A 15,308-nucleotide genomic window follows, 5' to 3' on the forward strand; every position below is an offset into this window, starting at 1 on the left:
AACACGTCACTGGGGTCTTGCGTATTTAAGAAGCGAACATTTTTCTTTGTTTTATATATATATCTACTTATTATGTCACATGAAATGTTTTTCATCTTTAATTATACATTCTTGCTTTTCATTTTCACAATTATGCTGGGTCAGTCTGTTAGAAAAACACGGAAAGAGCTTTTTCGATTCCAGAGATTTATAAAAAAAAAGGGTCAAAGCCCCAGTTAAAAGCGGCTCAGTTAATTGAACCAACAAGACCACCGACCTGCTCAACCTCGTGATGTTTGAATCACTGCCCTACTTCAGATTCCATCACATGTGCTGCTCACCTTTTCCTGCTAGTGTGCAATGAGAGCTTTCTGGGATAATCCGGAAGAGACCGGGGTGTTTCACCTGATTGCCTCGGCTCTGACCTGAGCCATTCGATTTTTTTTGTTTGCCTCCATTTTTAGGTGTTTCTACCATTTTGTTTAAGAGGCTCAATGACAGATAACTGTGACTGCCGACGCCTCACTCCTCAACAATCTCAATGTATTCTATGCTTGCTTTGAAAGCCAAAACACAGAATAAATGACCAGGGGCCTCATGTATAACGGCGTGCGTAGAACTCGCACTATAACATGGCGTAAGCACAAAAGCCGAAATGTGTTTACGCACAGAAAAATCCAGATGCAGGAATCTGTGCGTACTCCAACTTCCACGTTCTTCCGCTACATAAATCCCGATCAGCGTGAAAACTAACGCTCGTGCACGTGCATTATGTAACGCCCCAAATCCTCCCAGAATTACGCCTCTTTGAATATGAAAATCAATATAAATCGCCCTTAAGCGCAGCCCTCTGTGAAAAGACAATGGGAAAAGCACGGGGAAAATATAAGAATTTCAGCGAATACCAAGTGGAGGCAAAGGAAAAACATACTATTTGTTCAAATAAACCGTGGTATAATCAACAAAAGGAAGTTGATCGAGTGACATAGCGTGTTGGAGAAACTTGAAAGCTCACATTCACAAAATCGCACAGTGCCGGAAATAAAAAAGAAGTCACATATCAAAGTCGCCGTGAAAAGAAGAGTTGTAGCCCACTGTCTGAGTGTCATATGAAAGCTTATTAGGGTACAGAGAAAAAAGGCACACGGTGGGGAAAAAGCACGAAATGTCAACTTCAATCTCGACATTTCCACTTTAATCGTAGTTTATTTTGTCATTTAGTAGAACATTATAAACTTCATCTTAAAATCGTTTAATTAACCAGTTTCTCAAATCACATCGTAATTAAAGTAGCACGTTAAATGCTTTGTTTTGTATTTGATCTTCTACTCATATGTGCTCTGTGTGTGTGAATCACTACTTGCTTCTTAAACTGGCTCTCTTCCTCCAACTGGACACAGAGTCCATTACATTTGTGATATTACAGCTCTCTGAATAACTAAAATACTGAGATGTATACGTGATGTCATTTTCATGATGATAGGAGCTAAAGCACGTTATTAAACATGTGTTTCATGAGCCTCGTGCTCATGACAAGCATTTATCTTTTGTCGAAATTTGTCGCTGCGTTTTTAGCTGTGTTGTTATTTTCTCTTTCTGTTTTATATTCAATATATATTGGCGTAGCCGTCACTGCTTTTCTTTCCCCAAGTAACCGATCGCCACATAATCAGCTCTGTAATAGAAGTTAAGCCATCTGTAAGCTTAGCGCCGATTCTTCAAAACGTTTAAAGAACATTGAAATATCTTCGTAGTACATGTTTAATTATTCTATCCTTCATGACACTCCCAGTGAAGAATATAGATTATTTAAATGAAGTTAAAGTTTTATCTGTATAATTTAACAAACATATTTTGCTGCATTTCACCTTAAAAATGATATCGTCATCATATGTAAATACGCGCTTTATAAAGTGGCTCAGGTTGTGAGATATTATAACTGTAGTGCAAGTTTACAGTGGGGTGATTGTACTTATAAGTCCAAACAGTTCTACAAGGAGCAATTGATTGAGTGCATTTAAAGTTCTTGGGATGAAACTGTTTCTGAACCGCGAGGTCCGTACAGGAAAGGCTTTAAAACGTTTTGCAGTGGCTGAGACAGCGTGTCCTTAAAGCTGTATACCGATAATTCTCTTCCGATCAGCTGCTGCTGTGATTCACACTCAGATACAGTGATATAAATACTCCGAGTGGTGCAGTGAGAGTAATATGGAAAAAGATGATCCGCTGTGGCAACTCCTAACGGGAGGAGCTGAAAGAAGAAGAAGAAGAAGAAGAAGAAGAAGAAGAAGAAGAAGTGAGAGTAACAACGCTAAAGCAGTTATGGTATTTGGAATACTATGGCTGTTCCCTGGACCATTATATTGTTACGAGTTAATTACAATCAGATGCATTACACTAATAAACAATATGCGGTTAGTTTCGGTGTATTAATAAAGCCGCGTCATGAAAATAATGAGTAATCACACAAGAACAGTAGCACTGCTTTGACGCTGGGTGCCGCCAGTTTGCAAAACCGAGCGGAGAACTTGCGTACGACAAGGCATGAGGTACCGTGGAAAAGTGCGTGGCTTTACGCCAAGTGTAGGTTTTATACATCGCGATTTGAACGTGGAAAAGTTCTTACACAACATTTCTGTGCGTACGCACCGTTTATACATGAGGCCCCAGGTGTCCAGGTCAGCTCGGTGAATTTGCTTTTCAAGTAACCGAGCAAGAGATTTGTAAAGCATTTTTATTACCACGCTTCTTTTAACTTCAACTTGTTGTCTGGTTCAAATCTTGTGCAGCATCGAACGCCAAGCCTGGAGGGCCGCAGTGGCTGCAGGTTTTCATTCTAACCCTTTTCCTAATCAGTGATCGGTTTTCACTGCTCATTAACTCCTTTTCCCTTCATTTTCAAAGCCCTGTTTCTAAAGATTCAGCCCTCTGAATTAATTCTTTTCTTCATTAAATGAATTGTGAAACGAGTCGGCAGATGACCAGCTAAACTGGGGCTTCAAACTCCCACCAATTTCACTCCAACCAGTCTCTTAATGAGAGGCCGATTCTTGCTGTTAATTAACCCCATTGTTTTATTCCATGGCTTGTTGCTGCCCTCATTCTGCCACAGCAGACATTTACAAAACGTCTGAACCGGCATGCAAACAGAGGCTTTTTAATCTAACGGGCATGGCTGCCTCCTGCATCCTAATGTCACAGGCAAGCATGTTAGGCAGGGCCGGATTTTCCTATAGGCTAACTAGGCTTCAGCCTAGGACCTCAAGATCAAGAGGGGCCTACATTCAGATTGTTAGCAGTTGGAACAAACTTAAAAACGGGAGGTGAAAGGGCCTCATAAGTGGAACAGCCTAGGGTCTCTTTTCATCCAAATGCGGCCCTGATGTTAGGGTTTGTGAAATTAGGAGTTCGCTTTGGTCGAGTGGGAATGACAATGCAGCTCACAAATGGCGTGTTTCACGACTCTGGATGATGGCACACTGGCAAGAAAAAGTATGTTATCATAGAAGGCATGAGCTGACTGGGTGGCTGGTTCCTTACCCAGCCAGAAAGCCACGATAAAGAAAGGACATGGATGGACGGGCATCCCAACATGGGTTGGTTAGTCAAGTGATACTTTTCGGGGGGCAATTATGAGGAAAGGACAGAGGATCTGTGTTCCCCTGGTACGCCAAGTGGCAGTGGCCCTGTGGTTTTGATACCTGCATGGCAGTTGTACTTTTGCTGGGCACTTTTGTTGGGGTTCTTGGGTGCCTCTAATCCAGGTTTGTCAAACTCCGGTCCTGGGTGGCTGCAGGTTTTCATTCTCACCCTTTTCCTAATCAGTGACCATTTTACACTGCTCATTAACTCCTTTTCCCTTCATTTTAATAGCCCTGTTTTTAAAGATTCAGCCCTCTGAATTAATTCTTTTCTTCATTAAATGACAGCCAAACAGAAATGAGATGTGCGACGAGTCGGCAGATGACCGGCTAAACTGGGGCTTCAAACTCCAACCAAATTCACTCCAACCAAACTCTTAATGAGAGGCCGATTCTCGCTGTTAATTAACCCCGTTATTTTATTCCATGGCTTGTTGCTGCCCTCATTCTGCCACAGCAGACATTTCCAAAAGTGTTGATTTTCTGTTTTTTCTAAGAACGCCCTCAAGATGTTTTGGTGACCTTACTGGGACTTCACTTTTCTTTATTTTCAGATATTGTGTGATGGGCACAGGTGAGCTGGTTATGTGGCGGCTTGTTTTGGGTCTCATTATAGTTTGGCTGCTGATTAAGAAAAAAGAGACAACTAAGGGGTCTGAATGAAGTGAAGTAAAAATAAGGCAAAAGAAGTTAATTAGCAGCAAAAACTGGTCACTAATGAAGAAGATGGTTAGAATGAAAACCTGCAGCCACCCAGGACCGGAGTTTGACACCTGTGCCCTAGGTTCATATAATATTCCCCTGAATAGTGTTTACTGGTTGCTTAAAATATATATATTATATAATATCCATCCTCTAACCCGCTGAATCCAAACACAGGGGTCTGCTGGAGCCAATCCCAGCCAACACAGGGACCAATCCTGGGCAGGGTGCCAACCCACCGCAGGACACACACAAACACACCCACACCAAGCACACACTAGGCCCAATTTAGAATCGCCAACCCACCTAACCTGCATGTCTTTAGATTGTGGGACGAAACCGGAGTACCCAGAGAAACCCACGCAGACATGGGGAGAACATGCAAACTCCACGCAGAGAGGGAGGACCTGGGAAGCGAACCCAGATCTCCTAACTGCGAGGCAGCAGCGCCACCGTGCCTCCATAATATAATATGTATATATATATATATTGTCAGGGATGCCAGGGGCCATGACCTGGCCGGGATGTCATGAGGGACCGGATGTGGGTCTGTGCCCACCCTGGATCACGTGGGGGTTGCCTTCCGGGTTGCTCTGGGGGCCACGGGTACAGGGCATGGAAGCTCCACCCTGTAGGGACCCGTGGTCACCGCCAGGAAGCGCCCCAATGCCTTGGGGACCTGTTGCCTCAGCACTTCCGCCACACCAGGAAGTGCTGGGGGGAAGACTTTGGACGTTACCCGGAGAGCTGCCGGGAGGACAGCCGACACTTCCGCCACGCTGGGGCGTGGCCAAGGGAGGAATGCCGGGAACACCTGGTGCTTATCCGGGTACTGAATAAAAGGGGCCGTCTCCATTCATTCGAGGCTAGAGTCGGGTGGAAGGAGGACAAGGCAGTAGTGATGGGAAGTTTGGATCATTTTACCGACTCGGATCTTTAAGTCTCGTTCAGCAAAATGAACGAATCATTTTTCGAGTCATTTCGTTCAATTCTCTTTCCGGCTCAGACTGCATAGGTTAAGCATATGGGGCTGTCATGTGATGAACGAACGACTCGAAAAACCCGAAAACTCGAAACAGGTGAATCAATTCCAATACAGAAACTATAGGAAGTTGCGCAAATGCGCATGCGCGACTGAACGAATCACTCCCACGAGACAACTCGTTCTTCCCGAGTCACATTAAAGATTCGTTCACAATGAACGAACCGTTCAAGAACGACCCATCACTACAAGGCAGAGAGGAGTGTGGAGGCGGCCCGAAGAAAGGCATTGTGGCCAGGACTGTGACTTTGGGGTTTGTTTTGTTCACTAATTTGGGTCTTAGTGACCATTGAATTATTATAAATATTGTAAATAAACGTGTGGTGGTTTGAAAACAACATGTCCGCCTGTCTGTGTCCGGTCAACTTCCACAATATATATTATATAATATAATATATACATATATATATAATATATTATATTTTAAGCGTGGGCACTTTTCATCAATCAACATTCAAAAAACACTTTTTAAAATCTTAGCAAAAGTGCCATCCTTTTATTTTACGAGTGATGTGTAAGGGACTTATTTTTTACTTTGTAGTACACTTTTTAACTTAATATAAACATGTTTTTTAAAAAAGTATTTTTTTATATAAATATCATTTTAGAGATTTAAGTTGCAGGAACGGTAAAAAGAAAAATAGCCACTAGAGGGCAGCATTCAGCTGCTACTACTGTTCACCTGATGAAGAAGAAGTGAATCCATTGCCATGCATGTGCGATTTGGGGACCCTCTTCTGGGCTCAAGTGAGGACAGCATTGCCACTCTGGGATAAAAGGGGGCGCAGTCACTAATGATATTTTTCTCTCGCCAATTCTCTGAAAAAAAACTCCCAATGAGGGCACCCAAATCTGACCATGAGCCCCTGAGCAGGCTCCACCCCTTTTCCGATTGGGACACCATAAAAAGGGACAGCCCCAGAAAGGTGGCATCTCACTTATGACCAGGACTCGAGATTGAACAAGCTCTCGAACGAGAACCTAGGAATTACGATATTGAGAGAGAAGTCTGCACTGGCTGATTTTCTGGTCTGTGTCAACTCGTTTTACTTTTTTTTTTTGTTACGATTAAATGGGGGATCACCAAGTTGGTACCCCAATGATTTTCCCTGTTCCAATCTGGTCTCCTACCACTGGAGCACACCATCTAAACCAATTCAAACTCCAGTTAGTACAAGGAGGTTCACTCAAAAGAGGCCCCGGATATTCTGTAATAATTCTCGCTAGGAAGAAGCAATCTGAACGAAACAACCAGCCATGAGCTCCTCAGTGTATGGAGCTTCGAACAAGCCGGGATGCCCCTGCGTCGGAGCGATGAGGTAGGCGCCAGATAGCCGTCGTGACATTTAACCTCCATTCACAACTTCTGGGTGCGTAACCACTCGTACCCCTTCACTCAGTCACTCGACTTCTCATCAGGATGGTGGTGTACAGTATTGAGCAGCACGCCTCCATGGTGCAAACCTACTGGGTCACCAATTCGTTTAAGCGATGTCAGAATCAACTGGATGATCGTGAGTTAACGGAAGGTTACATCCAGCAAGATGGAGCAACGTGTCACACACATCGGCAAGGAGCGTGGCAGAAACTGAGTCCTTCTTCAGCAACAGGGGCTTTGGCCACCACGGTCGCTGGATCCGACACCACCAGACTTCTTCCTTTGGAGTCTGCTCAAGGAAAAAATCTATCGGAACAACTGTGGAAGATTTGAAGGAAAACACCCAACGTGAAATTGCTGCTATTCTCCCCGAGATGCTTGCCAATACATTCAGGAACATGGAGTGCCGCGTCGAAATGTGTCTGGCAGAAAACGGAAAGCACTTCCAGCATTGCATGTAACGCAATCGATTAGACAAACGTCAAGGTATAGAGCGTATTTCATTGGTTCAGATTGCTTCATCGTAACGCTGGGCCTCTTTTGAGTGATTCTCCTTGTATTTGTACTTCATTATTGTTATGAACTTAAGAGTTCTGCGGTGGGCTGGCACCCTGCCTGGGGTTTGTCTCCTGCCTTGCGCCCTGTGTTGGCTGGGATTGGCTCCAGCAGACCCCGGATATAGCAGGTTGGATAATGGATGGATGGACTTAAGGGTTCTGACGCACAAAAGTCCCAATAATTACTCAAAGTGCCCGCTAGTATCTTTGTTGAATTCTGTTGTGTTTGGTTTTCCCTTCTTTTTTTTTTTAGCTTTCTGATTTTTTTTTTCCTACCTTCACTATGAGGTCATTTGTTGTATACGTTTGACTTGATTGTATTGAATATTATTTTCTTCAAATAAAATTTAAAAAATGCCCATTAGAGTGGGAACCGTAATACTCTGGCTAGACACCAAAAACGGCAACAAAGAATCCATCCATCCATCCATTTTCTAACCCGCTGAATACGAATACAGGGTCACGGGGGTCTGCTGGAGCCAATCCCAGCCAACACAGGGCACAAGGCAGGAACCAATCCTGGGCAGGGTGCCAACCCACCGCAGGACACACACAAACACACCAAGCACACACTAGGGCCAATTTAGAATCGCCAATCCACCTAACCTGCATGTCTTTGGATTGTGGGAGGAAACCGGAGTGCCCGGAGGAAACCCACGCAGACACGGGGAGAACATGCAAACGCCACGCAGGGAGGACCCCAAAGAATCTCTATAATAAAAAAAAAATCCTGTGGGAGGGAATGACTAGGAGACGATACGTGATCTTCACGTTAAGATCACAGAAAACAAATAAAAGACCCGCGAGACTAAAGAGATTGGCCACGGAGGGTCTCGCGGGGCTATAGGACATGAGATTCTTGCAAGACATGCCCTACTTACAAGCAATATCAGAGCACGGGCAGAAAAAAAAAAATCAGTAATGTAAAGGCACGCAGCACACACAGATACAGGGGTCTCAGTGCAGATAAAGGACAATACGTAATAAATGAAACGTCGATGACTAAAAGATCGCATTAGTGCAAACAATCATCAGGACCAGGTGTCATTGAAAAAATAGCAGGACAAAGCGAGGTCAGAAATTAAAGGCAAAAAGCAGTCTTTTCGCATCATTCAATGGACAAAACGTAGATTTACACAATAATGGAACATACGCAATGAGAACCTGTGGTCCCGCAACAGTTACAGCAACGACAAGCTTCATTTCAAAGAAAACGCAATTCGGTCAGGTGTTTAATCACGGAGAAGCGATCACAACGCGAGCAGCAGAGACACCAAGTGGGAAAAAGGACAGCGGCTGTACAGGCTTTAAAATGATTGAAGGGCCGCACAACAGCAGCTGCCACCCCCTTGACAACATGGGCAGCGTTATACGTTCTGCAAGAAAGAGATTTAACCACACCCGGGGCCAGAAATAAAGGACAAGTATTGTTTTCACAACATCACGCGAGAGAAAGGCAGTGAGCCGTCATTTGAAACAAGTCCACAGACATCTAACCTAGCAGTTGTGGGATTGCTGTTGGCAGACACGCATCATGTGCTCCCAGCTCTTAAAACAACGACATGCGACAAGCAGAACAGGCAGCTCGCAAACAGCAAAAAGACAGCAAATGATCCGACGGCATTCCCCCCTTCACAATATGAGCAGCGTTATACGTCTGGCAAGAAAGAGATGCAACCATGCACAGGGCCGGAAATAATGGACAAGTATTGTTTTTACAAAAGTTTTGCAGTAAAAGTGAAAATAATGCATATGTAACAATTCCCATGAAAATAACAACTTTTTAAATTGCATATCCAGTAAACCAAACACAGGGGTGGGCGAGCAAAGCAAGCAGGGGCAGAGCCCCCTAGTAAAATAAAATGCTCTGTGGCACAAGAAGCACAAGGTAAAAGGTGTAGAAGGTAAGGCCTTCAAAACAAACAATACACAAAACTAAGAGAAGCCAAGAGGCAAAGCGATGGGTCACAGTAGTCCAACAATTCACAATATTTAAAAGAGCAATAAACACAGGAACTCACCACTATGAGCACATTCACAATGAACCGCAAGGGACTGAATGTTATACTCAGCCTTTATAAGCTGGCCCTATAGATGACCCTGCCTCTTGGGGGACCACCCGCAAAACACATGGCACATAGATGTTTAAACATAAAACAAAAAAAAAAACCTAAATAATAAATAACACAATGAGGGACGTTCAAAAAGTTTCCGCATTTTTTTTTTACTCTATTAAGAACTTCAAAAACAAATGACATCGCTTTTCTACATCGTCGCCTTCCTTTGCGATGCAATTTTCCCAGCGTCGTGCCAACGCTTACATTCAGCTCTCCTGCTCCCTCTTCAGCTCTTATTCTTCTGTTTTCCTCTTTCTTCATTTCTCGTGGTCGTGGCTGGATGTCCGGAGGGCGCTCTGCATCCGTCACACTAGTACGGCCATTTTCGAACATTTCATTCCACTCTTAGATGACTCTACAAGGGAGAACTTGATCCCCGTAGTAAGCACATACTGTATGCGGAGATGAATTTGTGCTCCTGGCACGCCACCAGCCCATAAAAGGCGTATGACACAATGCTCTTCCTCTTTGGTGCAATTTCTAAGTTTCGCAGCCATCTTCACCACAGGGTGACAACTCTTACACTAAACTGCAAGGGCAGCCGGCTTGCCAGACAGAACGAGTCACATGACGCTCTCAGACACGCCCAATTACTAACTCCTCCCACCTTCACCGTTTCCAACGAAAATATAGAAGTGTGGAAACTTTTTGAACGTTCCTCGTATCATAAACAATGGACAAAATAGACAGAAAAGAGACATTTGAATCCCAACCCACAGTTATTATGCAACACTGAGTAGTATATAATTAAAAATTAAAATCCATTCTTACTTTGATTGTTCTTCTTTATCTGCAAGTAACACACCTGGCTGAGCTACGGAAATGAAGAAGAATCCCAGATTAGAATTCATCCATTCACTTTATAATGAGGTGGGCGCAGTAAGGAGAACTGGGTTCGCTTCCCGGGTCCTCCCTGCGCGGAGTTTGCAAGGTTTTTTTGAAAGGAGCCCACTAATACCAATTTGTTCTTTTTTAATTAATGATATATCATAGATGCATATTTTATTATACCTACTTAACTTTTATCGACATTTATCTCAAATCGATATTTATTGTTCTAGTATCAGAATGCAGTTTAAGCTAATTTGTTTTGGTTTCATTAGATGTATTTTTCATATTTTCGATTCTTGTTTTCTTTTTTTCACATCTTCGCGCCCCGCTTTTTGTTACTTCGCGCCCCCCTAGGGGGGCCCGTCCCACAGTTTGAGAACCGCTGGTTTAGGCAATGACACCTGAACCAAATGACAGCAGCAGTAAAGCCAGCTCCGTCATGGGACTGACTCTGGACACTCTGGGGGCTGGTATGGAAAACAGAATGATGGCAAAATTAGATGCCATCATGAACAATTCTGCCCATCCTCAAGGAACAACTTCTTTCCTCCATGGTGCAATAAGAAACACCTCTGGGGATCTTTTCTGTCTGAATGCTTCCTCCTGATGTCCCTTCCATCACTTCCAGCCAGAAGACATAAGCAGACAGTACAGACTTCAATACACTACACTTATTTTTAGTGTAGTATTTATTGTATTCCATGTTTCATTCTATTGTCTAATATTGTACGTAGTCGCTGTATTTGTTCTTTATGTTGCACCAATTAGAATCATTAAAGCGTGTCTAATCTAAATTCCTCGATTTCCTAAAAGCTGTTTCTAGATTATTCCGCTCTTCATAAAGCTTTACCCCGGACAAGGCGGAATGCAGCGCTTGGCATGTCTGACTACACTGGTGATCGCTTCACAGCAGTGCGAGGCTCCGCAAGGCGCAGACGCCAAAGTCAGAGACGGCTGTGTGAAGTGAAACTCAGTGAGTAAAGGTAAGTAATACGCGCGTGACCTCTGCTGGCAAAAATGGGTATTACACGTAAGAGACGGGGACGATTGAAACTCAACTCCGTTTCTGGAGGTCCGCAGTGGCATACAATTTTTAATTAGAAATAATTTATATACTAATAAAGCTATATGTTTTTTTGGTTTAGTTTTAGTTAACGTGCTTATTACGATTCTGATCCCTTAATGGTGTATTTTAGTTTTAATCAGCTGCCTTGTGGTTTTAATTATCGCCCGTTTTCTCAACTAGCCATCAGTTGATAATGAGGTGCAAATGACAAAGGAACAACCAGCTCTCCAGCTTATGTGCTTCAATGTGAATTTGTGTACATGCATCGTGAATAATCTTCGTTAATATAATGTCTTGAAATAAATAAGAGAGAAGGGAAGGACCACGTGGTACAAATCTGTCCTGGACCACAAAACATACGGATAATGTTCTCAGAAAATGAACAAAATCTACAGTGTGATAATCATTTGTCTTGGAAGAATGAAGTCATTAGCAATTAAATGCCAAGCTGCTATTATCTGCTAGGCCTGGAGTGGCTTCTAATGATGAAACTGGTTGGAATGAAAACCTGCAGCTGGACTGTGGACCTCCAGGACCAGAGCTGAGTACCCCAGCGCAACATTTTAGTCTCACTGGATTCTCACCCAAAGTTATTTTAGTGTTGTCCATGAAGCCCTTCAATGGGATGAATCAGAAGAATGACCCCGACTGACTCTTTGTGATTATTTTTGTCCTGTCATTGCTGATTTTTTTTTTAAAGTCATTAATGTTGTATTGCCAGAGGAAGAAAGGAAAGCACAATGAAATAACAAAGATAAGACAGGCTTGATACTTCCTTTCAAATGTACTGGCAGAGCATACTGAAATTCCTAAATGTTTATGAAAGAAGAAGAGAACATTGTGTCCAACGCGAGGGTTAAAAAAGAAGAAGAAAAAAAAATACAATTTAATAAAGTGCACCACACATAGAAAATTAAAATTTAAGAAAAAAAAGGTATAGGAGCCTACGTGTGCTCCATAGCTTCACTCAGGCATAGCTCTCATTAGTTTGTATATGTTTTTATATCTACACGTTAGGTGCTACGTTGGTTTGATTTTTGTATATATGTGGAGATTTTTTAAATTTATTGGGTTATTATTGTAATGAGTACACAATACAGTGAAATTCCTACTTGCAGGTCACTGGCCCGGGCACCACAATCAGCGAGTACAACTGCCTTAGCTTGAAACTTCTGTCTTCTTTACAATAAAAATCTCCAAAGCCACAAGACCATCTAAACAGCACAGGGGTTCTCAAAGTCGGTCCTGGGGACCCCCCGTCGCTGCAGGTTTTTGTTCCAACCAGCTGGGCTAATTAAGTGAACTGATATTTCCCAAGTTCTGTGTTTAAGGAACAATATATTAATTAGAAAACTAAGTTTGTTAAAAAAAAAAAAAATTAAAATGTACCAAGCAGTTATATAGGAATAATGTATTTTTTTCTTTTTAACAGTATTTTCATCTTGATGTTCATTCTACTTTTCTAGGTGTTCTAATTGTTTAATTAATCCATTATTTACTAATTGGTGGGTCTGACTCTAAAGTAGCTGCAGCCTTTGATTATTCCGTGTTGTTTGCCTGGGTGTCTGCTCTGCTCGTTTTAAGTTGTCATTATTAAGATACAATGGAGGGGGAAAAACTGCACAGAGAAAGGGCAATATACAGTATAATGAAATCAACAAAAGAGAGTTAAGCATTTAAATCAATAGCAAAAGCAGAAATATTTATAAAAGTCTTAGAAATGTAAAAATCATACTGCTATGCTTTTCTGAATGTCCAATAAAAGAAAAAAAAATACCAGCTAATTAAATGAGCTCAGTGCTATCAGGTGTTGTCACTGATTAGGAGTCTGGTTGGAACAAAAACCTGCAGCCACAGGGGGTCCCCATTACCGAGATTGAGAATACCCTGATCTAAAGTAATAAATCTATCTATCTATCATATAGTGCCTTATCTATCTATGTATCTATCTATTATAAAGTGCCTTTCAAATCTATCTATCTATCTATCTATCTATCTATCTATCTATCTATCTATCTATCATATAGTGCCTTTCATATCTATCTAACTATCTATCTATCATATAGTGCCTTTCATATCTATCTATCTACCTATCTATTGTGGGATGTAGCCAGCCGTTCATCCCGGCCAATCCTCCCATGCCACTAAATGGAGCCCTTCTGGCAGCATGGAGGTGCCCCGAATTCCAGCCGGACATCATGGACATTGGAGTTTTCCTTCACAGCCCTGCTAGATACCATGAGGGCCGCCAAGGGATGCTGCCGGGAGGCTCAGAGACTTTTATTTGCCTTATAACCTGGAAGTACATCCAGGTCACAGGGACAGAGGAAATGACATACTTCCAGGATGAAGAAAAGGAGTTTTCACCTGTCCCAGAAATGTTAAGAATCACATCAACTGAGGGATCAGAAGCACTTCCGGGTCAAGGACTGTAAAAGGATGATGGGAAACCCCAGCAGATTTAGCTGAGTTGGGAGGAAGGGAGACTGAGCTGCTGGGTGGATTGGATGATTATTGTTTATTGTGATTAATTTATGGTTTATGAATATTGTGGAGTGGAGGGTGCTTTGTGCACATTATTATTATAATAAATTCAATATTTGGACTTTTATCTGATGTCTGGCATCTGATCTGAGGGTTCAAGGGAACAACAGCGCCCCCATATCTATCTATCTATCATCACTGGCGGCTGGGTGCCATACCAAGCCAGGACACCTATATAGCGCCTCTGCCAGGAGAGGACAGCTGCTCTGGCTGCTATGGGGGTCAAAGAAACTATTTAATCCTGCCTACTACACTACAAATTAATATATTTCTATCTATCTATCTATCTATCTACTGTATTATATAGTGCCTTTCATATCTATCTATCTATCTATCTATCTATCTATCTATCTATGTCTGTCTGTCTGTCTGTCTATCTACCTATCTATTATATAGTGCCTTATCTATCTGTCTGTCTGTCTGTCTGTCTATCTATCTATCTATCTCTGCTTGTCAATTCTGTCGTTGATGATTAACCCTTTCTTAGCACATTTCTATGATGTCCGAGTGTTTTCCCAAAGTAGAACTCTGTAAGTGGATGCCCGCCATGTAAATGGAGGTTTTTAGGACTCCGGTTTCTGCCTTTTCTGAGTTGCCCACCATTTCCTGCTCTTGTGTGTTCATGTAAATGCACTCCTCGATGGTAATTGTAGGTTTTTGAGATGAGGGATAAAACGAGGAGTGTTAAGAGGAAAAACGCACGGCGACACACACATACAGGAGAATGTGAGCTCTCAACTGAGACAACACCTCAGTATTGGAGTCGAATCGAGGATGATGCATGTGTGAGATGTCGGCTGCTAACCACCACACCGCCCCATTGTGTAGCATACCGTATGTAGATAATTGTCTGGTCTGGACTTTTATTGCTGTACTGATGAAACTGTACAAGCAAATCTGAATCAGCCACTGTGTATTTGTCTTCAGTCCAGATTTCTTTATGGGTATCCTCATGTCTTCGATCACAGGGGTACCCCCTACTGTGCCTCAAGGTGGACGCACCGCCACGCTGTACTTACATTCTTTTTGGGGAGTATTCATCCATTTTTCAAGATCCTCCATCTCTAACTCCAGAACAGAAGGGATGTCATCTTCAAACTTAGGGCTGGAAGAAAAAGGCACAACGAAAGCAATTATTTGCCTGCCATTTATTACTCGCTAAGACAATCTCATTGCTTGTCACATTGGGAGGCAGCCAAGATCGCGGAGAGCCTGAATGCCTTTTTTTTTTTTTTTTCCTCCCTGTTTTAATCTTTTTTTTTATGGACACATTCCCTCTGGTATTGGGAAACGGAGCTTGAGGAAATTTTCCCAGAAGATTGCATTTCTGTGCCTTTCTTGCAATTTGGAAACGAAAACAACCATCCATCAGAATGACTCTGTGAAAAATGGCAGAGCGAGCAGCAAGAGATCTGAGAAGGGAGGACCGCGCGTGTCGCAGTCATGAGGTT

At 42.6% G+C, this 15,308-nt stretch overlaps 1 protein-coding gene across 2 annotated transcripts in view; it reads right to left on the reverse strand.

The window, feature by feature from the left end:
* The window catches only part of tmem154 (transmembrane protein 154), a 96,886-nt gene that overhangs the window by 25,757 nt on the left and 55,821 nt on the right, over positions 1–15,308 (reverse strand). Inside the window, exons 4-5 of one of the 2 annotated variants that reach the window (XM_039750259.1) lie at positions 14,877–14,962; positions 10,188–10,230 (exon numbers count right to left, since the gene is read on the reverse strand). In XM_039750259.1, coding sequence (XP_039606193.1) covers positions 10,188–10,230; positions 14,877–14,962 — 129 coding nt within the window. The remainder of the gene's footprint in view (positions 1–10,187; positions 10,231–14,876; positions 14,963–15,308) is intronic. The other variant, XM_039750260.1, reaches the window with a different exon arrangement.

The sequence above is a fragment of the Polypterus senegalus genome, chromosome 4, assembly GCF_016835505.1.
Source record: "Polypterus senegalus isolate Bchr_013 chromosome 4, ASM1683550v1, whole genome shotgun sequence".
NCBI classification, from domain to species: Eukaryota; Metazoa; Chordata; class Cladistia; order Polypteriformes; family Polypteridae; genus Polypterus; species Polypterus senegalus.